At 46.2% G+C, this 25499-nt stretch overlaps 1 protein-coding gene across 2 annotated transcripts in view; it reads left to right on the top strand.

Annotated features, from left to right (window-relative positions):
• The window catches only part of LOC147606551 (uncharacterized), an 84318-nt gene that overhangs the window by 55792 nt on the left and 3027 nt on the right, over positions 1–25499 (top strand). For both annotated transcript variants that reach the window (XM_086792295.1, XM_086792296.1), the window contains exon 2: positions 23613–25461. In XM_086792295.1, coding sequence (XP_086648421.1) covers positions 23613–25461 — 1849 coding nt within the window. The remainder of the gene's footprint in view (positions 1–23612; positions 25462–25499) is intronic.

Consider the following 25499-nt stretch of genomic DNA (forward strand, 5'->3'; position numbering starts at 1 on the left):
AATCAATGTACAACTGTCAATGTCTTCTGGATGTCTAGGAAAAAAAAAAAGGACAAAATGAACATGAAATAAACTATGAAAGTACTGAGCTAGTGGGGGGGTGTGATTGTCAAATCCCCACGGATCTCCTCGTGATCGATCTTGGTACGAGACTCGAATCCTGCAAACAAACGAACAAACAAACAAGGGGGTGCAGGCTTGACTCACCTCCCAACCATGACAGCCGTGGGCGAGCCCACTGTCTTGGCTGTCCCCACCGAGCCACGAGTTGAGCTAACTAGAATGACGTACCGACCAATCTCCTCCTCGCGACGTCCCATACCGCCACGAAGCTACCCTCGCGGGCCTCGAGATTGCTGCCGGCCTCGGCTGCATAAAGCAGGTGCACGTCTGCACTAGATCCAGGCTCCAAGACCATAGAGCTCTCACAAACTCGCGAGACTATATATATATCCCAATAACTAACCTTGGCCACCCTTTTATAGGCTCTTGGCCGGTCATCGAGCGTCCACACTTGGGCTCCCGCCCGTCCATACTTGGGTTCCCGCCCGTTAGTCTATCCCGAACTCAGCTCGTCAATCAGCCTGCCTAGCTCCAAGCTTCCCCAAGCCTCGAAACTAGTCTTGTGTGCGTGTAGCACATGGTAGATACACACTGTGCACATGACATACTCCCCTTCCTCTAAGAGCTCACTCCTGAGCTCACTAAAAAGCTAGGGTAATCTCTCTGAAGAGTAGTCAATGTCTTCCATGTAGCGTCCTCCTCAACACGATCCTTCCACTTGATCTTGTATTCCGTGATAAGCGTATTACGCAATCTTCTCTTACGAAATCCAAGAATCTTTTCAGGTTCGTGCGGAACAAATGTCATGTCCTCGACATCTATGATTTCTTGAGGAGTAACTAACTGATGTGTTACACCCAGTACTTCCTTAAGTCTACTGACATGAAATACAGGATGAACTTTCACGTGAGAAGGCAAATCCAATTCATATGCAACTGAACCAATCCGTCGTGTAATACGAAATGGGCCACAGTATCTAGGGGATAATTTCGGAGATCGACGTGTCCGTAAAGTCTCGGAATCTTTCGGAACTCGCAAATACACCATCGTTCCTTCAGAGAACTCTCTGGGTGAACGATGTCTATTAGAATAAAACCTGTCTCGGTCTTGAGCACTTCTAATAGATTCTTTCGCAACTTGTAACATTTCTTGCATATCTTGCAAAAAATTAGGTGCTGCATCATGCTGAAGTCCTGAGAATCCTACTGTAACAGGTGATCTAGGCTGAAAACCATACATAAGCATGAAAGGACTAAAACTTGTACTCGTATGCTTAGTATTGTTATATGCAAATTCTAACATAGGAAGATAATCCTCCCATGAACTCTGTCTTTTGGATACATATGCTCGAAGCATATCCAAAAATCTGATTCACTCTTTCAGTCTGGCCATCAGATTGAGGATGATCAGAGGAACTCAAATTCAAAGTTGTTTCCAACTTCTCAAAAACAAGTTTCCAAAAATCACTCCGTGCTAATTGCGTAGCTGTAATAGTCTTCCGGGTCGATAAAAATCTAGCCATTTTTGTCAAGCGATCTACCACAATCCAAATAGAATCGTGGCCTTGATGTGTTCTTGGCAATCCGGTAATAAAATCCATGGAAATACTTTCCCATTTGTTACCTGGGATTTGCAAAGGATGCAACAACCCAGCCTGTCTAAAGCGTTCAGCTTTATTTGCCTGACAAATTTGACACTTGAGAACATAATCTTTTACATATCCTTTCATCTTTGGCCAATAAAAAGTGTGTTTCACTAATGATAACGTCCTGTGTACCCCAGGGTGTCCAGCAGAAGGGGCGTCGTGACGTGGCCTCCTACAGCTTGAATGGTAGACTGCTCAGTCATCGAGTCTTGGTCAATCAATGAGCTCCCGTCCTGGATCTTCTGCCAAAATGGACCAAAATAACTATCAGTCCTGCAAAGCCCTCTCAATGACTGAAATAAGTCAGTAGAAATCTCGGTGAACGACAAAGAATTCACCTCTCTAATTCGACTAAGCGCATCTGCAATACTATTCATGGACCCTTTCCGATAACGGATCTCAAAATCAAAATCTTGCATTAACTCTGCCCAACGAGCTTTCCTTCCTCTCAAATCATCCGCATCACATACATACTTGATTGAGTGATGGTCAGTTAATACCACAAACTTGGAGCCATATAAATAATGTCTCCAAACCTTGAGAGCATGAATTGTCAGAATATGCAGCGGAAATGATATCCAAACTTGGGTAGACAAGAGCAAGTAGACTGCAGAAAATAATCAGCACAAGAAACACTGAGAGATGTGTGTAAACTCTTCTCTATACACAAGATCCCGAAGAAACTGAATGAGAAAGTGGAGGAGGATGGGGGGGAATATATACAAGCCCATGAGGGCAGTCGGCTAGCTCTGGAAGAGGCCCATGACTCACAAAATGTCCACGACTGCTGAAAAACAGCAGTCGGCCAGCATCTGGTGCCCCACATCTGCTCAGAACAAGTCGGCCAGCACTCAGATAGCCCACGATTGCTACAGATGCAGTCGGCCAGCCTCAGAGTGGTCCTGGCATCACTTGGCAGCCCTCCAGCCACTAGGAAAAAATGGGAAAAATAGGGAAAAAATACGGGGAGTGTGGAAAAATGATATACGGGCGGGCACACCCACAACAGAGGCCCTGGTGTATACAACTGGACAGGAGATGACTTCTAACACCCCCTCTCAGCTCCTGGCTGTGTAACCAACCACTGGGAGCTGGGGTGCCGCCTGAGCAAATCCTGAGAGCGACTTCGTGAAGAGGTCCACCGTACTGTCCTCCGTCGAACAGAACTCCAGCAAGATGTCATCAGCAACAATCTGATCACGAACAAAGTGCCTCTGGATGACCATGGGTTCCTCCAATGGAAGCCCAAACCTGCAATGTAACCTCCTCCTGCTGCTCCGTAGAACTGCTCCTGGGCCTGAAGTAGATCCCCTCGTGTCCGGATCTCCTCCCCAAACCGAGTCACTCCAGCCGTGGAGTCGGACTCCATCCAACAACCCCCCTCTTGTGTAAAAGAGTCTCGGATCCTTCGCATGCCGCAGAAACCACAGGAAACGCGATCCTGCCTCCCAAGGAGACATCTGCAACCAAGAGCTCAATTGTCTCATCAGGAAGCTCCCGTCCAATCCGGTGTCCATCAACCAGATCAATGAACCATCCAGCTTCCGAGTCACAGAGACATCACACTGCTCACAAGGATCAACACCTGTTACGGTGCATAAACAAGTCCTGGAAACCTGATGAAACCTGTCAACCACCCCCTCTGAATCCGGAACCACAAAGCCTGGAGAAACCACCTCCTTCTGCAAGCAAACACCTGTCACCTGCCTGGCTTTCCGAAAGGTCCCCGTGGAAAGAACATCCTCAACTACTGGAAGTTCTATGTCCCGAACACGACGAGACATCAGAGCATAAGTGACCTGTTCAGCTTCCTCTGACTCACGAACACAAGAACTACCAACCTCAGTACTGGAAAGTTCCTGCCAACTGCTGCCATCTACTGGCAAGCTATCCACCACCTGGTCTCGGAAAGCTCGCACCTGCAGCGTATCCACACTTGAGTAGCTATTACCACAGTGCCACTCATCACAATCTTGAGGACCTGGGAGAGAGAGTGCTGAAAGCCTGTAGACTCCATTCTCCACTCCACCTTCCCAAACCACTTGGCCTGTTGCTTTGTCCCGGAGAGCAACAAAATGCTCATCAAACTCCACCCGTACGCCAGTCTTGCAAACCTGATGCACTGACAACAGATGAAAACCAAGTGCCGGAACATACAACACCTGGGAGGAATGCTTCCCCCCTCTGCCATCGGGAACTATCTCCATCCTGCCCTCACTGTGAACTGGGATAGTGGACGTATCCCCAGTAAGAATATGACCAGAACACCTGCAGAGATCCTGTAAACCGGAACGGGAAGGAGTCATGTGCCTGGAAGCACCACTATCGAGAATCCATTCCCGAGTATCCGTTGCGGAGAGTCCTCCAATCTCCTCCCTGCCTGAAGAAAATGAAGCATCGGTGTCCATCACCTCCAGGTGCACAAAAGCCGGAGTCTTCATGATTGCTGAGGAGTCTTCACCCTTCTCGGTCTTCCGCTTGGGACACTGTCTCCAGTAGTGGCCTTTCGCGCCACAATCATTACAGGTCCTCTCTGCCTTCAGCTTCTCGCGGTCAGCGTCGGACATCTTCTCAGAAGACTTCTCCGATGAAGCCTTCCCCTTGCCCGAGTTACGGCCTTTCGACCGTTGGCCAGTAAAGGCCTCCGAACCTCCACCCTGAGGAGGGTTCGTGAAACGTTCCTCCTGGTCCAAGACCATTGGCACAAGCTCCTCCCAAGTAATGGTGCTGAGCCTGCCACTAGTGATCAACGAGGAATAGAAAGCAGAATACTGACCAGGCAAGTGGGAAAGTAACGTGATGGCCATATCTTCGGATGATATCTCTTTCCCAGCTTGAAGGACTTCCTGCTGAAGGGCCTGCAGCTTGTTAATGTGTTCCCGCATCGTCGAAGACTTTGCAGGGTTCATAACCCGCATCTGCACTTCCAAGGATATCCGCTTCATGGGTGACACCCTGTTGTACAAAGAAGCCAAGTGCTCCCATATGCCTCTCGCCAGCGTCATGTGCTTCACATGGTTGATCACCTGTGGTGTGCAATTGAGGAATATAAACGACCGGACCCTGGCGTTGACACGGTCCCACATTTGTGCCTGTGCCTCCCGGTCCTTCCTCGTCGATAACAACTCCCCTTCCTCAGCTTCCGGCCTTGGCACCCCTTTGATAATAAAATCAGCAAGATCATATGACTCCAAAACTGACTCCATCATGACCTTCCAGATGCCGTAATTGGACCCGTCCAACTGCCGATCCACTGGGAATGTGGGGAGAGTCGGAATCTTCACGTGCTTCTCAGCCATCTCGATTAAATCCGCCATCTCGGAGAGTAACCTGAAAGGGTGGGTGGGTGGGAAAAATCTGAAAATCAGAATATATGCAAGTGGCTGTCCAGCCCCTCTGCCCGCCTTCCTCTTGCACCTTCACTTCCCGTTCAGCCCGAAACAGTCCACCGATCAGCAACCTGTTGCTCCCCCTCTTGCTCAGAAAAACGCCCAAGATCTGCTAGAGCCTAGGGCTCTGATACCATGTCAGAATATGCAGCGGAAATGATATCCAAACTTGGGTAGACAAGAGCAAGTAGACTGCAGAAAATAATCAGCACAAGAAACACTGAGAGATGTGTGTAAACTCTTCTCTATACACAAGATCCCGAAGAAACTGAATGAGAAAGTGGAGGAGGATGGGGGGGAATATATACAAGCCCATGAGGGCAGTCGGCCAGCTCTGGAAGAGGCCCACGACTCACAAAATGTCCACGACTGCTGAAAAACAGCAGTCGGCCAGCATCTGGTGCCCCACATCTGCTCAGAACAAGTCGGCCAGCACTCAGATAGCCCACGACTGCTACAGATGCAGTCGGCCAGCCTCAGAGTGGTCCTGGCATCACCTGGCAGCCCTCCAGCCACTAGGAAAAAATGGGAAAAATAGGGAAAAAATACGGGGAGTGTGGAAAAATGATATACGGGCGGGCACACCCACAACAGAGGCCCTGGTGTATACAACTGGACAGGAGATGACTTCTAACATGAATCACAGCATAAAGCTCTTTCTCAAGGGTTGACCAACGAGATTGAGTGTCGTTTAGCTTTTTACTTTCAAAAGCAACCGGTCTACCATCTTGAAATAAGGCAGCCCCGATAGCATAGTCACGGGCATCAGTTTCAAGAACATAAGGCCGACTAGGATCAAGTAATGCTAAGATAGGTGCTTCCTTGACTTTATCTTTCAAAAGTCTGAAGGCCATATCCAAATCGTTATTCCAAGTGATGGAGCATTGGTTAACCCAAAAGGTAATACGAGATACTCGTAATGGCCATACCTAGTCCGAAAGGCGGTTCTTTCGACATGCCTTTCATGAATACGTATCTGGTGATAGCTAGTACGTAAATCTATCTTCGTGAAATATTTTGCTCTTGCTAACTGGTCAATCGGGTCATTTGATCTAGGGAGAGGATAACGGTTCTTAATGGTCAGCTTGTTCAATCTCTTGTAGTCTATACACATTCTACAGGTGTTGTCCTTCTTTCTTCTAAGCAACACAGGTGCACCCCATGGTGATTTACTTGGACGGGTTTGGCCCATCCTCAAATAATCTTCGAGTTGTTTAGCCAACTCATCTTTCTGCTTGGCTCATCCTGTAAGGTGGAATACTGACAGAATGAGCACCAGGGATCAAGTCAATACGATGATCTACTGTCCGTTCAGGTGGCAAACCCGATGGTAGTTCCTTAGGAAATACATCTTGAAACGAATCAAGTATCTTCTGTAATTCTTTGCTTTCAAACACACTTAATTCATTTACATCCATGGAAGGGATGAGAAAGGAAGAAAGTGGAATCAATACACAATGGAAAGCGGTATACAAAGAAGAATCCATTATATTTCCAAAATCAATTGTATTTACAAGAGGTACCTGAGAGGGATGAATACAATCACCTAAAATACGATACTGGGTGTCCTTATGCTGAAAAGAAAAAATATGACTAGACCAATCTATCTGGACTTGTAGAGTCTTAAACCATTCAATCCCTAATAACAAGTCTACATTCTCTAGGTGCATTACATAGCACTCCAGAGTATCTTTGTAGTCCTGAATCTGGATTGGAAGCATCTCCACCTTTGGATCCCATACTTGCCTTCCCGCAGGTAGGCGTACCTCATAGGTATGATCGCTGGGTGTCGTATCAAGACTCAATTTTTGCACAAGTTTGTAGTTAACAAAGTTGTGTGAGCTGCCAGGGTCTAAAAGAATGTGAACCTTATGGCCATTCACTGCTCCATAAACTCGGAGAAGATCATTCAAGCCAAATACTTTAGAATTGAACAGACAATCAGAACAAGTACTAGGGCGAGAAAGTACAGTAATTGACGTACCTGTCAAAGACAACTGGTTAGTCGCCTTTGGCTTGGGTCCTGCGTTTGTCTTGGTACTCTTTTGCTTCAGGCACTCGTTACGCATGTGTCCTTTTTCTTCGCAGATAAAACAACGTCCTTCCTTCTTGAGCTCTAAGGAGTTATTTCTTCTTCGCTGGTGTCGAACTTGAATTCTTCGAAGGTTGGTCCGAAGACTTTCCCTCTGTCGTGTTTGCCATAGGTGCGGAGAACTTTCTTTTATCCTTGTTTCCTGTAATCGGTATGAGTCTGGTAAACCAGCTACGAAAAACCCCAAAAGAGTAGTGGGATCCATCTTTGTAGCTTTCATCTGCAAGTCTCTAAACTTCTGGAGGTAGACCTCATAAGTGAGGTGCTGCGAGGTCATGGTCAAAGCTGAAAACCGGGCAACAACATCATAATCATCCTCTTTCCTGAGGAATTCTTTCTTGAAGACGTCTTCGAATTGTGCCCAAGTCGTTGGCTTAGGGTTGAGTTTCTTCCACCAAAGCAAAGCTTTGCCGAACAGGAAACCTGCTGCTAACTGGATCTTCTTTCCATCATCATATGGATGAAATTGAAAGTGAACTTGCCACTTATGTAGCCACGTGTCCACGATCTCCTTGGTGCGTTGCTTTTGCTCGCCCCCGAACGGTTCCGGAGTAATGTTGGGGCGTAAAGTTGAAGCCAAGGTATCCATACCTGAGAAAGTAGAGAGGGTAGTGGTCAATAGAGCAATGGAGTTCTGCAAAGCTTGCATCTGGGCTGCGATTTGTGCCTGACGTTCCGTCGAAGAAGCTTGAAGAGTTACTTTGAACTCTTGGAAATCTGATTTTGACACAAAATCGTCAAAAAAAGATCGACATCGGTACCTTCCATAGCCGGCAAGCCTTCGCGTTCCACAAGGGGCTTCAACTCCGATTCTTGGGTCGACATCGTGAAGAGGGTACGTGGAGAGAAAATTTGATCTTTGCACAATAAAAGTGCGAGTGAACTTGAGAGCTTGAGAGCTTGAGAGCTTGAAAACTTGAGAGTTGTGTGGCAAGAAGCCCACTTAAGGGGGTTTATAAAGGTAGCCCCAAAAGCTATCCTTAGCTTTTGCTTTTGCTTTTGTGTTTTTATATATATATATATATATATATATATATATATATATGGATATATATATTCTAGTTTCTTTAAAAAAAAATAAAACACCTTGAAACCTTAGAGAAGGGGACTTTTAAACTTTTAAAAAAATTTAAACAAAAAAAAAGGAAAGCCCGAGTGCTTTCCTTCCCCCCCCCCCCCCCTCCTGGATTAGCCCGCCGGTTGAAGCTGCCGTCGATTGAAACTGCCGGCGCATGCTTTCCTTCCGGCGCTTGCTTGCGCACAGTTGGTCTGCGCCTCCTTCTGTAAGCCTAGCCACAAGGCCGCCTACGTAGGCCTGGCCTGGGCACCAGCCCACCTAGCGTAGGCACTGCATAAGCTTGCTGGCCGCCTGGGTAGGCCTGGTTGCCTGCGTATAGAGCGTGGCTGCCTGGCTATGTAGGCCTAGGCGCCTGCTAGCATACTGGCCCTGGCCGCCTATCCACTTGTGCCTTCAACCACCTGTAGCATCAACCTGCACCCGGCCAACTGCACGTGACCAGCAGCACCCCGCCAGCATGCCCACTCGCCAGCGAGTCCACCTCTCTCTCTACGTTCATGCGACTGCACAAGCTAGTCGCTCCTCTTCTTTGCAAAGCAAACGACTCTACTTAGACTACCACCTCCCATCAACATGGGTTCTTTGATGAAGAAAAACACATACTGAATCTGAAAAACACAGTATGCACAGAAAAAAAGCAAGCTTTTTAACATACCTTTCTTCGACCTCATCTTCTCTACCTACCGACTTGCTCGTTCACGAGGTATGCTCTGATACCACTGTCAAATCCCCACGGATCTCCTCGTGATCGATCCTGATACGAGACTCGAATCCTGCAAACAAATGAACAAACAAACAAGGGGGTGTAGGCTTGACTCACCTCCCAACCATGATAGCCGTGGGCGAGCCTACAGTCTTGGCTGTCCCCACCAAGCCACGAGCTGAGCTAACTAGAATGACGTACCGACCAATCTCCTCCTCGCGACGTCCCATACCGCCACGAAGCTACCCTCGCGGGCCTCGAGATTGTTGCCGGCCTCGGCTGCGTAAAGCAGGTGCACGTCTGCACTAGATCCAGACTCCAAGACCATAGAGCTCTCACAAACTCGCGAGACTCTCTATATATCCCAATAACTAACCTTGGCTACCTTTTTATAGGCTCTTGGCCGGTCATCGGGCGTCCACACTTGGGTGCCCCCCGTCCATACTTGGGTGCCCGCCCGTTAGTCTATCCCTAACTCAGCTCGTCAATCAGCTTGCCTAGCTCCAAGCTTCCCCAAGCCTCGAAACTAGTCTTGTGTGCGTGTAGCACACGGTAGATACACACTGTGCACATGACAGTGATGGATGGAGCACTATTGCTAGAGGCTCAGTATGCAACCTATATGCGTAGCGTATACAAGAATGCAATGCAGATCTGTCGAGCTCCAACCAGTACCAGAATGGGGGTGTAATATGTGATACATAGGCGATGGCGAGGCAAAAATACCTCGGAGCATGATCTCTGGGTGTGAGTGTAAGTGAGCTAGCTGCTCCTGGATATGGTGCTGATGTCGAGCTCGTATCTCTGCGATCTCCCTCTGATGTAGTCTGGGAGTTTGTTAGCCTGGTGCTCTCGGTCTCCGTCTGGCTCCGAGGTCCGAAGCGCGCTGAAGTGTAACCCCCTCCTGTGTCAGGATAGGCACTGGGATAGATCTCTGGAAGAAATCAGTGAGTTGGAGCTGTTGCCCATCTCTCCCATGTGGTATGAGTCCGTAGCAGTCTCTCTGTGGCGCTGTGTGTCTAGCAAGAACTGGCCAAATCTGCGCTGGTCTGCAGACTCCATGATCTGGCGGAGTGAGGGATGTCCACTGAAGATGGTGGTGTATCTCTCTCTAATGACACTATATGCTCTGCATCTGCATACATAATGTTCCTCACTCTCAAGCTCCTCCTAGCATAGTGTGCATATCCTCTCTGCTCTGGGGTTCGTGCTGCCCTACCTGCCTCAATCTCAAGCTGGTGTGATGACACTCTGAGCTGGCCAATCACCACTCGGGCACTGAGAGGCATGTACACATCCATGTATCCAAGTCTCTGTATGAATCCATCCGCTGAGATACGCCTAAACTGATCTCTGTAGTATAGCATCTTCGACGGTAGAGGCTGACTGGGTGTAATCCAAGTCTCTTGAGTGTATCGCTACCATGAACCCTGCCGAAGGACTCTGTTCCCCTCACTGAGAGAGAGATGGATGTGTGGTGCATGTATATCATAGTGGAAAGGTGGCAGGTGATCTATGTCAAGACCATGCTGAGTGAGCCACTGTATCATCTGTGAATACCATGATCTCCTATCTCCACTGTCTGCGAGCTGCCTGGATGCCTCAAAAGCTCTATGTGAGAGTCGATCTGATGGCATATCTCTGATCCTCTGTATTAAGCAGATCGTCTGGAAGAGGGCCTCTACTAGCATAGGAGGTGCAGCAAACTCCGTCCGGATAATGTCATGTGGGACGGAGGGTTTGCGACGGATCATCCGTGAGAGCATGAGAATCTGAGGCCTCTCTATCTGAGACCATGTGGAGGTGGCGAGCCCAGGTGCCCATACTGCTGCAGCATACATCAAAGTAGGGGTGACTAGTGTGTCAAACAACCACCCCTTCGGGCGGGGCTCTTGGAAGTGTGCTTGGTGACACTGTCTCTCTAGCATGGCCAGAGCTGCATACCCTCGTGTGAGTCTCTCCCTGGCTGCCTGTGCCATAGTAAATCTTCCTGGCGGAGTCGTAAATGTAATCCCCAGGTACACATGAGTCTACCACGGTCCACCTCTACCTGTCCTCCTGCTAGTGTGAAGATGGCCTGTCGTCGAACCGGCCCTGAGGTGTGGAAAATCATGGCCTTGCTTTTCCAAAGGTTCACTGAGAGAGAGAGAGAGAGAGGGAGAATGTCAAACTGCTGCCCGCTAGTCGCCCAGAAGAGGGAGAAGGTGGCTGTCCATACTGTACCACGTTGCTGTACTTGCCGTACAATGTTGCTGTACCTGCTGTACGGCCTGTACCAGCACAAGAGAGAGAAGGTGAGTTGGCCACGTGATACTCTAGTCCTGATTTGGCTCGATCTTATCTGTGCACTGCGTTCCATGTATGATGATTCCTGTCGGCCTTCACAGTCAGCTCAGGACAGACTCCAGGTCTTCATTCGATGATGGGGGCGCACGGGTCTCTTCTTCAGGATTGTTGGAGGACATGCTAGATGGGAGTACACTCCCCCACAGTGGTTCATATTGCACACATCACATCATCCACCGTGATGTAGCACTGACCGCTCACAGGCTACACGCCTCCCACTGCACAGTTTGTATGCCCCCTCAGTAGGCCACCACTGGCACTTTGGGGAATTTTTCATACTCAGTAATATAGCTCTGTGTTTCCTCAAAAAAAAAAAAAAAGAGAAGGTGAGTTGGCTGCCAGCACAAGAGGAGGAAGGAGCTGCCCGTAACTGTACCTGCTGTATGGCCAGATCACAGAGAGAGTCCCTCGGGAGAGAGAAACAGAGTAGGTCGGCCTGTAGAGAGAGAAAGCGCCTGCAGCTGAAGGTCTTGTACGGCTAGCAAATTCAGAGAATAGCACTGCTGTCCCCCTTTTTTGTCTGGATGCGCATCTCTTCCCCTCCTTTTTCATAGAGTCGACCTCCTCTTTTTCAGGCGTATGCTTGCTTTTTCCATCGCTAAAAGTGGTAGCCCCTCCATAAATGTCATAAAACTCTCTTTTTTTTGGGAGTTAAAAACAACCGCCAAATATATATAAAAGCTTGCAAGATCCATGCAAAGCTAGGCGCTCACTTGAAGTGTTCACACACATAGCTTAAAAATTCAGGTCCATCTCATGTATATGCTCCTTGTCCAAATCCCCATATGTCCACCACTTATAAATAAGTGTGAACAAGTATCCTTATAAACCATAAGTGAGTAAAAATCTTGTCAACTCATGTCCTGTAATCCACCTTCGGATAGAGACATGTCAGATAAGCCTTCACACGAGTTCTACAACAAGCCTTGGCTTTACACAAGCGTCTTTCATCTTGTGACTTCCCTGCTTCTGTGGAAAATCCCTGTTCACTCCTTGGCTCCGACCGGTGTATGAAACATTGGTCAAGGCTGATAGGGACCAAATGGTGACATCCCTGCCGTCTTATAAGACAGTTGTCCACAACTGTATAAAGCTAATACCACTGAAATGTCCTTCATGTATAGCAGATCCACTGCGCATCAGTAGTATTACAAAAGTCCAGCAATAAAGCCATAATTCTAGACAATCCGAAGTCAGATATGGGCACAAGAGCCAACTGTATCAAGAAAGAAACTTTTCTGGATGTTTAGGGATGCTGAATCCTTCCCAAAACATAAGCACGAATTGAGCAACAGGGTCGCTAGTCATGTACTGTCATGTCAGGCTGCACAAGCTACACATGTTGTGTCATGTCAGATTTCATAAGCCACACATGTTCTATCATGTCAAGCCTCAGAAGCCACTCTCATGTCAAGCCTCACAAGCCATACATGTTCTCTCATGTCAAGCCCCAGAAGCCACACATGTTCTCTCATGCCAAGCCTCACAAGCCATACATGTTCTCTCATGTCAAGCCTGAGAAGCCACACATGTTCTCTTGCCATGTCAAGCCTTACAAGGCACACATGTTCTGTCATGTCAAGTCTCACAAGCCATCCATGTTCTACATGTTCTGTCATGTCAAGCCCATAGTAACATGAAATGTTTCGTCTGTTTCGTCGTTTTGTCGTTTTGAAGGTTTCGTTTCGTCCGTTTTGGACGAAACGCAAAGGTTTCGAAATGACACTTCTTATATACAGATACCAAATTTATAACATAGCCAACATTATGATGAAGATGCATGTTTTGGAACTAGTGGGTATGAAATTCATGATTTTGGGAGTAGGTTTTTTGGTATTTTCAAAATTTGGATAAGAAAAGGAGAGAAAGAGAGGAGGAAATAAACAAGTTGGAAGGGAAGAGGGAGGTGAGAAGAAAAGGGAAGGAGGTGAGAAGAAAAGGAGAGAAAGTTGGAAGACAAGAAAAGGAGAGAGAGGAGGAGGGAAGAGGCGAGGTGGACCGTGGAGGAGAAGAGAGAAAGAGGAAAAGGGAAAGAGGAAGAGGAGGCATGGAGGAGAGGAGTGAAGGAGCGAAAAGGAGGAGTGGACAAGGAGAAGAGGCAGAGCAACAGGTTGTAGCCGAGAAGAAGTGTCGGATGCGTCAAGTGGCAAATGGGCAGCAAACAAGGACGGAAATGACGGCAAAAATCGCATTTGCAAAAAAAAACCTCCCGCCCGTTTTTTTGACCTCACTTTATATTTGGGCGAAACACCATTTCAGTGGGCAGTTTCGTTTCGTTTCGAAACGTTTCGTGCTAGAAACGTTTCGTGCCGTTTCGAGAGGGCAAAACGGGTTTTTATGTTACTATGGTCAAAGCCTCACAAGCCATACATGTTCTGTCATGTCAAGCCTCAGAAGCCACACATGTTCTGTCATGTCAAGCTTCACAAGCCATGTTCTGTCATGTCAATCCTCAGAAGCTACACATTTTCTGTCATGCCAAGCTTCACAAGCCATACGTGTCCGCACATGCCAGGGAAGCTCAACCGGCACTCTGTTGTCCAGGACAGCCCTGCATATCTTCGACCCGCCATACGATCGTAGAATACCTGCCTTGTTGGCTTCAAAACAACTCATAGACTAGAGTTAGCCAATCCATGATACTGATAAATAATTCATAGTTTTGTAACCGCATATGCGACATATTCTAGCATCCCATACCACCAGAATACTCCCCATATGAGATCCTTGTGTAGGTGACAGTTCTAGCATCCCATACTGCTAGGAGCCTCCAATAAACCATAAACTATTTATCAAAACCATAGGAAAAGCCTTTTCCAAAATCAGTAATTAGTTATAGGCGTTGTGGACATAGTATAAGAAACATAGTACAAGAAAAGTAGAGATCCATTCCAGAAAACTGAAGACGTTGTCTACAACAAGAAAAATCTCTGCTTTCGTGAAACACACTCAGAAGAACACACTTGCTCCTAGTACTTTCATGCGAGGGTGAGTTTGCTTAAAAACCCAAAAATTCTATTGCTTGAACCAAAAAGTACAACTTACAAATAAGGTAGTACTTAACCAAAAAGGAAGCATGATCATCGGAGAAACCCAAAAAATATAGCTCAAGGTATGCCAAAACTATCCTCATGTACGAAAAGTTACTCCACGAAGAAAAATCCTTGATAAGAGACGATCTCAGAGTTCTTGAGACTTGGCTTCATACTTATCTGCTTCATACACGTCCTTTGAATCACTCAAAATTATCCATTTTGCGGAGTGATGTGACTCATGGTCATGGAGGCCATAATATCCACAAGTAGGGGAAAACGGTAATGGCCTTTGGGTTTCTTGTAAACTGTGGGGACCAAGAATCTGATCAACCTGAAACCCAACACCGTTTTTAACTCTGCACTTTGGTTTTGTTTTCTTTCGAGGGACTTCCTCAAAGCCCGGAGGAAGATCAGGAGTCCTCTCCAAATCCTCGTGCCTATCCGGAGGAGTCATCGAAGAAGATCTAGCTCTCTTCTTTTCGTAGCAAGAGTTTCTGTCCAAACCCTCTGGTTGTTGATTCCTGTACTGTAGAGGAGGATCTGGAATGATATGTTGGTTAGTAGAATTGACCTGGATATCCCGTTCTCCCAAAGATATATGTAAGCTAGATCTCTAGGGTTTTTTGCATATACTTGAGCAAGGTCCCCAAAGATGTCCATAACATCTCGATCTTGAGCCACGCTGCCTTGGAGAAGCCTATTAACATAAGGGTCCCTTCTATAGAGTGTCAATAAGGCTTCTTTGTCAGCCAATCGCTTTGACAGTTTATCCAATTCCTCACAAAAGGACTGTTGCTGTTTGTCAAGACTCTTATGAAATATAGTAGTCATGTGTTCAAGAAGCTTGTCTGGATTATTATATAACTAAGATGACCTATCCATGATAGGGAAGCTATTGAACTTGGATTCCACCAAGATCTTTTCCTTTCCAAGAGTTGTTGTCAAGCCTGCTTTGCTAGAAAAACTGGGCTCTAATACCAATGAAACCGGATGGCTCGAAACAATGAACAGACACTTCAGATGACAGCAAAAATATGAAAACACAGCGGAAATAACCATAAACAATGCTTGACTGAAACACAACATTGAGCCGGAACAGTTGGCCCCCTGTAGGAACTGCTTTATTCCAACAAACGGGTTACAATCAAACCAAGGTGCGGGTGCAATGTTGCACCGGATTTTCCACAAGCTTCCTCAACAAACACTTGCACAGGAATCAAAGCACAAACTGCTCCAAGAACCAATACGAATCAACATCCCGGTGCGTTGTCAAACCCAACACCGAACTCTGTGCCAAAATAGCCCTGAAAAGGCTCTCAAACAGTACCAAGTCTCTCCAAAAATAGTCCCTGATTCCTCCAAACATAGCCCCTGAACCAATGCCCAGAAGGGAGTGATGAAGAGAGAAGAAAATGCCTCAGCTGTTGTAGCACTGTACAACCTTAGCAAAAAAAAAAAAGGGAGAGAAGAATCTGCCCGACCACTGTACCACTGTACGGTCTGCGCTTCATGAACGAGAGAGAGAGAGAGAGAGAGAGAGAGAGAGAGAGAGAGAGAGATTAAGCGTCTACTAAAGACCCAATGGGCCTATGAGACCAAAGTGGTACAATAATGTCCATGGCATATCTCATCATGGAATGGAAAATAAAACAGAATGAAAACATAAATATAGCTATCTCACTGGGGTGATACAAAACTGTCCATGGAAACTTGTCATGGAATACTAAGAACATAAAAACATGGGAGCAACATCAGCTCCGAGTAGATGGTATACCACTCTCCAAAATGTCAAGCATGGGGTTGACGAGTATGGCCGAGAGGTCTCCCTCAGCTATGTCACGTGGAAAGGTAGCTCGATGGCGGTGGAGCATGTCCTGGATGTGGAGCTGATGAGGTGATCGTGGCCGACGGGGGGGTTGAGGGCGTCGGGCACGTTGGAGTGCAGAGGCTTGGTCCGAGGTAGCTCCTCTCGGGCGGGGTAGGTCCAGAGCAGCTCGTGGAGGGTCCACAAGATCCACTATGTCGGTGTCCTCCACCTCCTAGGTCCGGAAGAAACTGGTGATGGTTGGCTGCGGAGGGAGGGGGGGGTGGCTGGGGCCTGTGTCTCAAGAAGGTGTCCCTGTGTCTGTGGAGCTCAAGCAGGAAGAGGCCCAGGCAACACTGATCCTGGAAGTCAATGATCTTGGAGAGTGGACCGAATCTCTCACGAAATAGACAGTGAAACCTCCCGCGGATCTCATAGTATACTGGGCAGCTGCATATGTAATGCTCCTCCGTCAAACTGCTGCCCGCCAGTCGCCCAGAAGAGGGAGAAGGTGGCTATCCATGCTGTACCGCGCTGTTGTACTTGCCGTACGGTGTTGCTGTACGGCCTGTACCAGCACAAGAGAGAGAAGTTGAGTTGGCTGGCCTGCTGTCCACAGTACGAACAGCGCAAGAGTGAACTGGCTGGCCTGCTGTCCACAGTACGGCCAGCGCAAGAGGAGGAAGGAGCTGCCCGCAACTATACCTGCTGTACGGCCAGATCACAGAGAAGAGAATCTGCTGCTGTACGGCCAGTCCCTCAGGAGAGAGAAACAGAGTAGGTCGGCCTGTAGAGAGAGAAAGCGCCTGCAGCTGAAGGTCCGACCATAAGTGAGTAAAAATCCTGTAAACTCATGTCGTGTAATCCACCTTTCGATAGAGACATGCTAGATAAGCCTTCACAAGTTCTACAACAAGCCTTGGCTTTACACAAGCGTCTTCCATCCTGTGACTTCCCTGCTTCTGTGGTGGAAAATCCCTGTTCACACCTTGGCGTCGACCGGTGTATGAAACACTGGTCAAGACTAAAAGGGACCAAATGGTGACATCTTTGGCCTTTTATCGAGGGTGAAGATAAGATGCTTGAACATGAAGATGGAGCCCAAAAGACTTGGAAACTAAGGGATCAAAGAGCCTTTGGTCTAACAGCAGTCGGCCTCTCTGACAAATTTATCCATCATGTAGCAGATCCTGACATCCAAAGAGGCCTATGAAGCGCTGGATAAGCTCTTTGGAGCTCAGGGTAAGAACTCTAAAGTTTCACTTCAGATGGAGTTCTATGGACTTATCCTACAACCACATGAGAGCTTTGACGCTCATGTGAACAAAATGAAGTTCCTCATGAACCAACTTGCTGCTCTCAAAGCTAAAGTGGAGGAAGAAGTGGCCGTAGCTGTTCTACTCAAAACAATGCCAGATGGCCTCTATGGAAACCTTCTCACCACATTGAAGAACTTGCCCAGTCTTAACTTAGAAGGGGTCATAACCTCCTTCAAGGAAGAGGAGAAGAAGATGAAGAACAAAGCGGAAGGGGACAACTCCTTCACAAAGAAGAACTTCTCTAGTAAAAAATGTTCTATTTGTGTTAGAAATAACCATGTAGAGAAGGGTTGTTACAAGAAGAACCCTTGTAAACTTTGTGGGAAAAACAACCACAATGAGAAGAATTGCTTTCACAAGAAAGCAGAGGCCAGTGTCACACATGAAGAAGAAACTTGGAAAGAAGATGCAAACTTTTCAGAGTATGAAGACTCTTGGGCCTTTTAAAGGTCTACAACAAAATGGCTTTAATATTAGCAACCATACCCCAAGGACTGAACCAGACAGAACTTCCAAAGAAACTATGTTATAGGCTTAGATTTATCTAGATGAAGTGTGTACTAGGATAACGTCTGAGGGGGGTGTTGAAATACAACCCTTATCAAAGTACAATAGACTTGTCTGTGAACTGCCTCTTACAAAGGGCTCTTGTATTTGTGCGTGAATACGCTGTTAAGGACTCATGCATAATATCTAGATATTATATGATAGCTTGACCTAAGCAGTGATACGATATCCTATGCTTCTAAAGCTATAAAAGCAATGTACTTGTTTGAAGTAATACACACAATAATCAAACCATTGACTCGTGCAAGTCTCTCTCTCTCTAGAGTGTATTCTAACCACAGGTGCATAGAAACGCGTTTCATACAGGTTTGAAACGTACGAAACGTTTCGTCCTGCATGAAACGCGTTTTTTTTCATCATGCATATTTTAAAAACCTACGCATCGAATCGTTTCGTACGGCGCACTTTCGTTCGCGTTTCCCAGTGGCGGCCACCTATACATTTTCGCCGATTTGTGTGCCAGCCTGCCATCGCTTGTGTCACACCCGCCTGCTCCTTGGTGTCCTTGGGCCTTGTGGAGGTCTTCCAAAGGGGTAATGTCATGTTTTGCTTTATGTTGGTTTTCTCTGCACAACTCACAAAGCAGCACACTTTTTTCTCTTACATCAATATTTATGGCATATCTTCCACGGTTCACCCTTGCTCTATTGAGGCCTAACTTCTAAGGCTATCTGCCTTCTCTTACCCTTGCTCTATTGTTGGCCAAGATGACAGTTAAAATCATGAATCATATAATGAGATTAGTTTATGTTCTGTGTCGCACTTGCAGGGCCAACAATCTGCATTTATCCCCGCCTTGTAGGATGCCTCGAACAGGTGATTCTCTTTGGAACAATGTCACCTTCGAGTCTAGATATGGTGGCTCGGGCTCCGGAAAGTGAAAATGCAACTTTTGTGCTGATAAGCACCATGGTAGTGTCACCAAGCTGAAGGCACATTTGTCACAAACAAAGGGTTTTGGCATCGGGCCATGTAAGCATGTGCCACAAGAGATCTATGATAGCCTAAAGGCTTGGAAGGCCATGCAGCTAGGTATCCCCCTTGAGGATGAGCTAGTTCAGGGCCTTGTGAGAGGAACTGGAGTACATGGGCTCTTTTTCACACGAAAAAGAGAAATAGACTCTCCACAGCACAATTGGAGAGGCTTGTCTTTTGTCATTGCAATCTCCGATTGCTAGAACAAAAGGGTCATCCCATTGAGCCTCGCCAAGTGAATCCAGATCAGATTGATATCATGAAGTGCAAGGAGATTCCCGACATTCCTCAAGAGGAGAGAGACATCTATTCTATGCTCTATGAGATCATGGCTCCGGCTCGCACTACATGATCTTCTCGAGAGGCTAGTACTAGTGGTGCACCTGCACCTCTAGAGGATGAGCCATTTGAGGACTCAGCCTACTGGCAGTGACCTTGAGAGTGAGGCTGCAGAGGCAGAAGATGCAGATGAGGATGAGCATGAGGATACAAATGCAGTGTCATAAACTCTCTCAAGAGGCTTGTGCCTTCCATTCAATGCATCGAAATCACGAGAAGCACTGGACTAGTCTCTTGCATTTGACACTTCCAAAGGGTTGCCTTGGCTATCCATTGAGTCAAGTGTTTGTATTTGCTTCCGACCTCAAAACACTGTGGCTCCTCTTGAGAAAGAGAGACGACCGAGCTCTGATACCAATGTAACCGCTTCCAACAGGAGGTCTAACAAATCAGAAGATAAAATACACATATTTTAGATCACTTAATTAATTCAAGCAATAGACAACACTTGCAATGTTAAAACTGAAAATAACAAAGAACACGTGACACCATCACTAGGACCGGAAAGCCCCCCTCCCCCCACTCCACTCCCCCCCCCTCCCCCTCCCCCCCCTCAATACTGTTGTATTTCTTGGAGTATTTATATGTACAAGTGTTCACGGGCCCTAGGCAAGATTTCTCCATACCAAGGAGTGAATACAACTGGTAAACAATAAGATGTTGTTGGTGAAGAATTAGTTGTCGGAGTAGACCAAGTCACATGTAATCTCTCACTTTCACTGGGTGAACACCTGCCCTCACCGGTCTTCCAGGACCGTGCATCAACATACACGCGCGTACTAATGCCTGGCAAGGTGAAACACCGCGGAGGGAGCAATACCTGGTGCTCCTGAATCAGCTTTGATCCTAGTTTTCCTTGTACCCCAAATGACCTTCACTGGCTCCTCCAAAATGTGAGGGCACGGTCAGGGCAATCATGGAAAAAAGTCACCGTCCTGATGGCCTTACTAATGAAGGCAATAGGGTGTGATATTTTGCATGACAAGACTTGTACAAACAACATTTAATTTTAATAATTATTGAATCTGAAATACAAAGATAAATACCTGGCAAATATTCAAATTCAATTCTCAGGAGAAAAGCTCATTCTCCTTTTTATTGCACTCCCAAATTGTAGGCAGGTCCTAGCAACAGTAGATGCTGGACAGCAGCTGGTACAATTGGGTACTCCAGCAGCAAGTACAGGTTGGTACAGCCATATACATTAGGTACAGCAAGTACAACATGTACAGCAGGTACAACCGGGTACAACTGGTACAGTCGGGTATAGCAGGTGCAGTCGATACTATTAATAATGTTGGGCACCCACATTCGAGCAAATGTCCAGCCAATGTTTAAATGTGTGTGAACACCCAACTTTATAATTATTAAGGTTGACATTACTTAAGGGATTTTACATTTGAAAAAACCAAAAAGTGTAATACTTACCACTTGTTCACATGCCACACCAACTCATCAGCAAAAACAGCACACCCACGATACACTGGGAACGTCCCTGTCTAGTGTACTGGCACGACATAGCAAGCAAACATACGAGAACAAGTTATGCGAAAACAAGTTTATGCATGCAAACATAAATGCATGTGCACATGTAATGGACGAAATCTCCCTTTCATCTGAAACTTGTACAAAGATTTCTTGTTGGGCACAAGACTAGCGCGATAGAAATGTGAAGTTCTGGTTTTCCTATGGAGTGACAGTTCCATAGGCGAAACACAAGTCCTGGCATGGGCCTTCCTATGGAGTGACAATCCCATAGACAAGGCCGGCACAAATATCAGGCCTACCATGGAATGACAATCCCATGGATAAGACGCAATCCTGGTCATGCACGGGTGGCAGCAAATAGGCTCTCGTCCATATGGCACAATACTGGTCACACACAGGTGGCACAAAACTGGTTCCCGTCCATGTGACCAAATGATTGACCCTTTCACATGGGGCACTGGCCTGGCCACATGTGAACATGGTACAAATCTGGCCGCTCTATGGAGTGTAGAAGTGGCTCCAGAAATGGAGATGGACCAAATGGTGACAATGGGGTCGGGGGCGTTGGGCTCTGTATAGCTTGATGGCTCTGTCTAGTGTCACTCCTCTCAGCCAGGCTCCTACATCAACCTGGAGGTCGAGTGTAGTGGGTGGGTCTGCTTGCGGGGGGGGGAGAGAGAGAGAGAGAGAGAGAGAGAGAGAGAGAGAGAGAGTTATATTGACGTCTTCAAAAGACCCAAAGGGCCTATGAGACCAAAATGGTGTCCATGAAATCTGGTTGTGGATGAAATAAGAAAAAGCAACAGTAAACTAAAACTGAAAACTGAAAGCTAAGATCTCAGACTCTGAGATTATACAAGATGAAAAATCGAGATTCTACCATCCTAGGTATAGGGTACAATAAGTGATGGGATATGGGAGAGCTAAATAAAAATAGTCAATCAACCCTGTATGTCAGGCAAGAGCCCATCCAGGATGTCCATCATGGCTGATACAAGAAGGTTAGAGATATTGATAGTCTGTTGTGAGGATGAGACTGCTTGATGGCAGGCCAGGATCTCCTAGAATATGGTGTCATCCCACACGTTCTAGGTATTGTTTTGTTGCGACGAGGCATTTTAGAATTTGGGATTGTAATTATGGATCAAGGAGATGAATAAGATAGGGATTAGGTAGAAAAAAAGATGGAAAAAAAGTGGTGAAAAGAAAAGAAGAAGACAAAGAAAAAGAAAAAGGGGGAAAGAAGAAGACTAAAAAAAAGAAAGAGAGGAAGTGGAAGAAGGGAGAAAGGAGAAGAAGAGGGGAAGGAAGGAGGAGAGGGCCCATGGGCACTCAAGTTGCTACTACAGAAGGATACTGCAAGCTTAATTACTACACAATGTAACAAATGGCTGCCCACAATGACAAGGATGGAGTAGCATAAAAAAACAAAGACCTGACACCTTTTTTTTTTTTTGAATATCTTGGGTGAGTGATTTGAAAAAAGGTAAACGGTTTCATGTTTGACTGCCCTTATTTATGTCTTTTATCTCACCCTTTGTCTCTCTTGCTCTATACACATCTATAGGTATCAGTTCAAAAGACCTTTCTCTCACACAAAAAGAGGCCAAACAAAACCAACAAGAATGAGGATAACGAATTACTACTATTGAAAATCCTTGTAGAAGAAGAAACCTTGATAGTATCAAAGACAAGAGCACCCTTGGTAGATCTAACTTAACAAGACGACGTGTTTTCAGATTACCTTGAAGCCGAGAAGCTGCCATGGTATATCCCACCAAAAGACTCACTGGTAAGTTGCGAGGAATGCCACCCTTGCAAAAATGAATGAAAGAAGAGAGGAGCTGCATTGCGGATTTCACTCTCTCATCAACAGTCCCCAGCTCTATGCTCTAATACCATGTTGAAAGCGATACAGGAATAATGTGTACATATGTAGCAAATACATGCCCACGAAGTGGAACTGTAGTGGAAGAAATTACAACAAACTTCAAACACAACACTTCAAAAAAATTGCGAATTAATTCTGAAAAGGAACAAATACATTAACCTCTGCAAGTTTGTTGCAAAATCATACACCAAGTTTGCTCTTTCAGTGAGTGATTTGGAATAGGGAAGAGGTGCCTTTTTATAGGGCAGCAGGGGCGGTTTCTCAACTTCCTCAGGAAGGCAGTTCTTTAACTTGTGGTCTGGCCTTTTCTTCCTTCAACGGCTCCTCCAGAATCTTGCCTATCTCACCGGACGCTCCCGTTTGTGAGCCTCCACAGAGGACAGTGAATGGAGTACTTTTTCTGAATATACATACAATGAATTCTAACAGCATGTTTGTGTTCTTTTTGTATACTTTTGTATCTTAGGATGATAATGTAAGGCAAACGATTGCCTTCCAGCTTTGCTAGCAAATTAGGTTTCCCTGGTTATGTGCAGTAGTCCGTTATATGCAGCTTGTTCAGTTTCATTCAATTCAAGGAGTTATTACTTGCGCTAGTGTGCTGTATATACAAACGGGAGCTTCCCATACAATGAATTCTAACAGCATGTTTGTGTTCTTTTTGTATACTTTTGTATCTTCAGATGCTAATGTAAGGAAAACGATTGCCTTCCAGTTTTGCTAGCAAATTAGGTTTCCCTGGTTATGTGCAGTAGTCCATTATATGCAACTTGTTCAGTTTCATTCAATTCAAGCAGTTATTACTTGCGTTAGTGTACTGTATATACAATGTTGAGTTTGTGTGTTAAGTGAGCGAGCATGCATTTGGAAACATGCAGGCACACAGTGGGTGATTCAAGATCATGTACGGAACATAGAACTCGAAAAAGAACTTGAAAGCAGGATTCGTCGCCGCAGAGAAGGTTCCAGAGAGAGAGAGAGATGGAGGGACAGTGGTAAAGAAAAAGAAATCAAAGGACCTCGCTTTCAGAATGAGGAGCAGTACCAGAATGTAGGTAGGTCCAAGGATGAGAAAACGAGACAGGAGAAGCCCAGTGGGCTGAGAATTGAGCGAGAGCGAAGTAGCAGCAGACACAGAGATGAGAGCTGGAAGGCAGGCAGGCATCTGGAAGATAAGCACAAAGAAGAGAGTCTGAAGGTTGACAATGGTCGTGAAGGATGGCGCAAGGATGATAAAGATCGTGAGCAAAAAAGGAAGTCTGATAGAAACAGGGAGGATAAAAGTGTTGAAGGGAAACTAAAGGATGACAGACAGAAGGAGGGCATGAACATTAGAGTTGAACTAAAGGATGACAGACGTAAGGAGGACCTGCACAAAGATGCAAGGGAGAGGGATGATAGAGTATCAGAAGGCAGGTCCAAGGAGACCAGGTCCAGAGATAGCAGGTACAGGGACGAGAAAGACAAAGAAGTCAGGCTTAAAAACCAAGGGGATATTGCTGAGGAGGAAAGGCTTAGGAGTGAGAGTATCAAAAGGGAGGAATATTCGAACCGGCACAAAGACGAGAAGCTTCCAGGTGAGACTCATCAGGATGATAAACAAGGAAGAGAACATGTCAAGGAGGAGAGACTGAAGCTGAAAGATAGAGGTGGTAAGCTTGATAGGAGTGAGGAGGAAAGTCTGAAAGATGAGAAAGAGAAGCTCGACAAGCACACAGAGGAGGGTGCGGCACATGTTAAGAACAAGGGTGACAAAAAGAAAGGAGAAACAGAACAGGATAATGGTGGCAGGCACAGAGAAGAGTCAGGCATGGATCATATAGTAGATGCCAAGGGCAAGTATGAGAAAAAGAGAAGTGAAAGAGAACAGGACTATGGTGTCAGACTTATCAAGCCACAGAGTGAGAAAGGAAGGATTGAGAAACAGCAGGATGGCAAGGATATGGATGAAAGAGAAAGCCATGATAGACAGAGGGTAAGCCGTGAGGCTAATGGGAAACACACAGAAAATGCAGGTAAGTATGAGAAGGTACAGAATATTAATGACAGAGATGGAAAATACAGAGATGATCGGTTGATGGGTGAGAGAGATCGCAGAGAAAAGGTCAAAGATGATGGAAACAGACATAACAAGCGCACGGATGAAAGCAAGGAAAGGCGATGGGAAGGAGGTCTTCAAGATGAAAGAGCTAAAGATATCAAGGAGAGCTTTGCAGTGCAAAAGCATACAAGAGAGATGGATGAAAGGCAAAGATACGATCTTACTACTGGCAAGCAGAGAGGTGAAAGAGGGAAAGAGGACAGAAAGCACGGTGATAGAATCAGGGAGGAAAAACAGGAGGAGATGCCCGTACCAGGTGTTGTTGACAGACTGGGTTTCACGAAAGAGGCTAGCAGACAAATTGGTGGAGGAGACATGGATGGTAGATATACCAACGTGGATAGAGACCATCATGGTCAGCCAATCAAACAGAGCAAGGATTTAGACAGGCAGACAGAACCTAAAGGCACTCGTGACCCTGCTGAAGCAAGAGAGAGTAAGGGTCATGCTGCAAACAAAGGGGATCAAACAGGTTTGAAAGCTCCAAGATCTACTTCTTCACAGGATCAAGAGAGGGCACTTTCTGTCACTGCAGCCAAGGATACAACTACTTCTGAAAACCGACCCAAAAGGACTCAAGACTCTGACTTTCTTGACATAGCCATTGCAGATAGGGATCATTCAACGTATTCTCTTGGACTGATATTTCTGCTTTACTTGTTAT

This window comes from Cibotium barometz, chromosome 57, assembly GCF_041138505.1.
Source record: "Cibotium barometz isolate CiBa-2024 chromosome 57, ASM4113850v1, whole genome shotgun sequence".
Taxonomy (NCBI): Eukaryota; Viridiplantae; Streptophyta; class Polypodiopsida; order Cyatheales; family Cibotiaceae; genus Cibotium; species Cibotium barometz.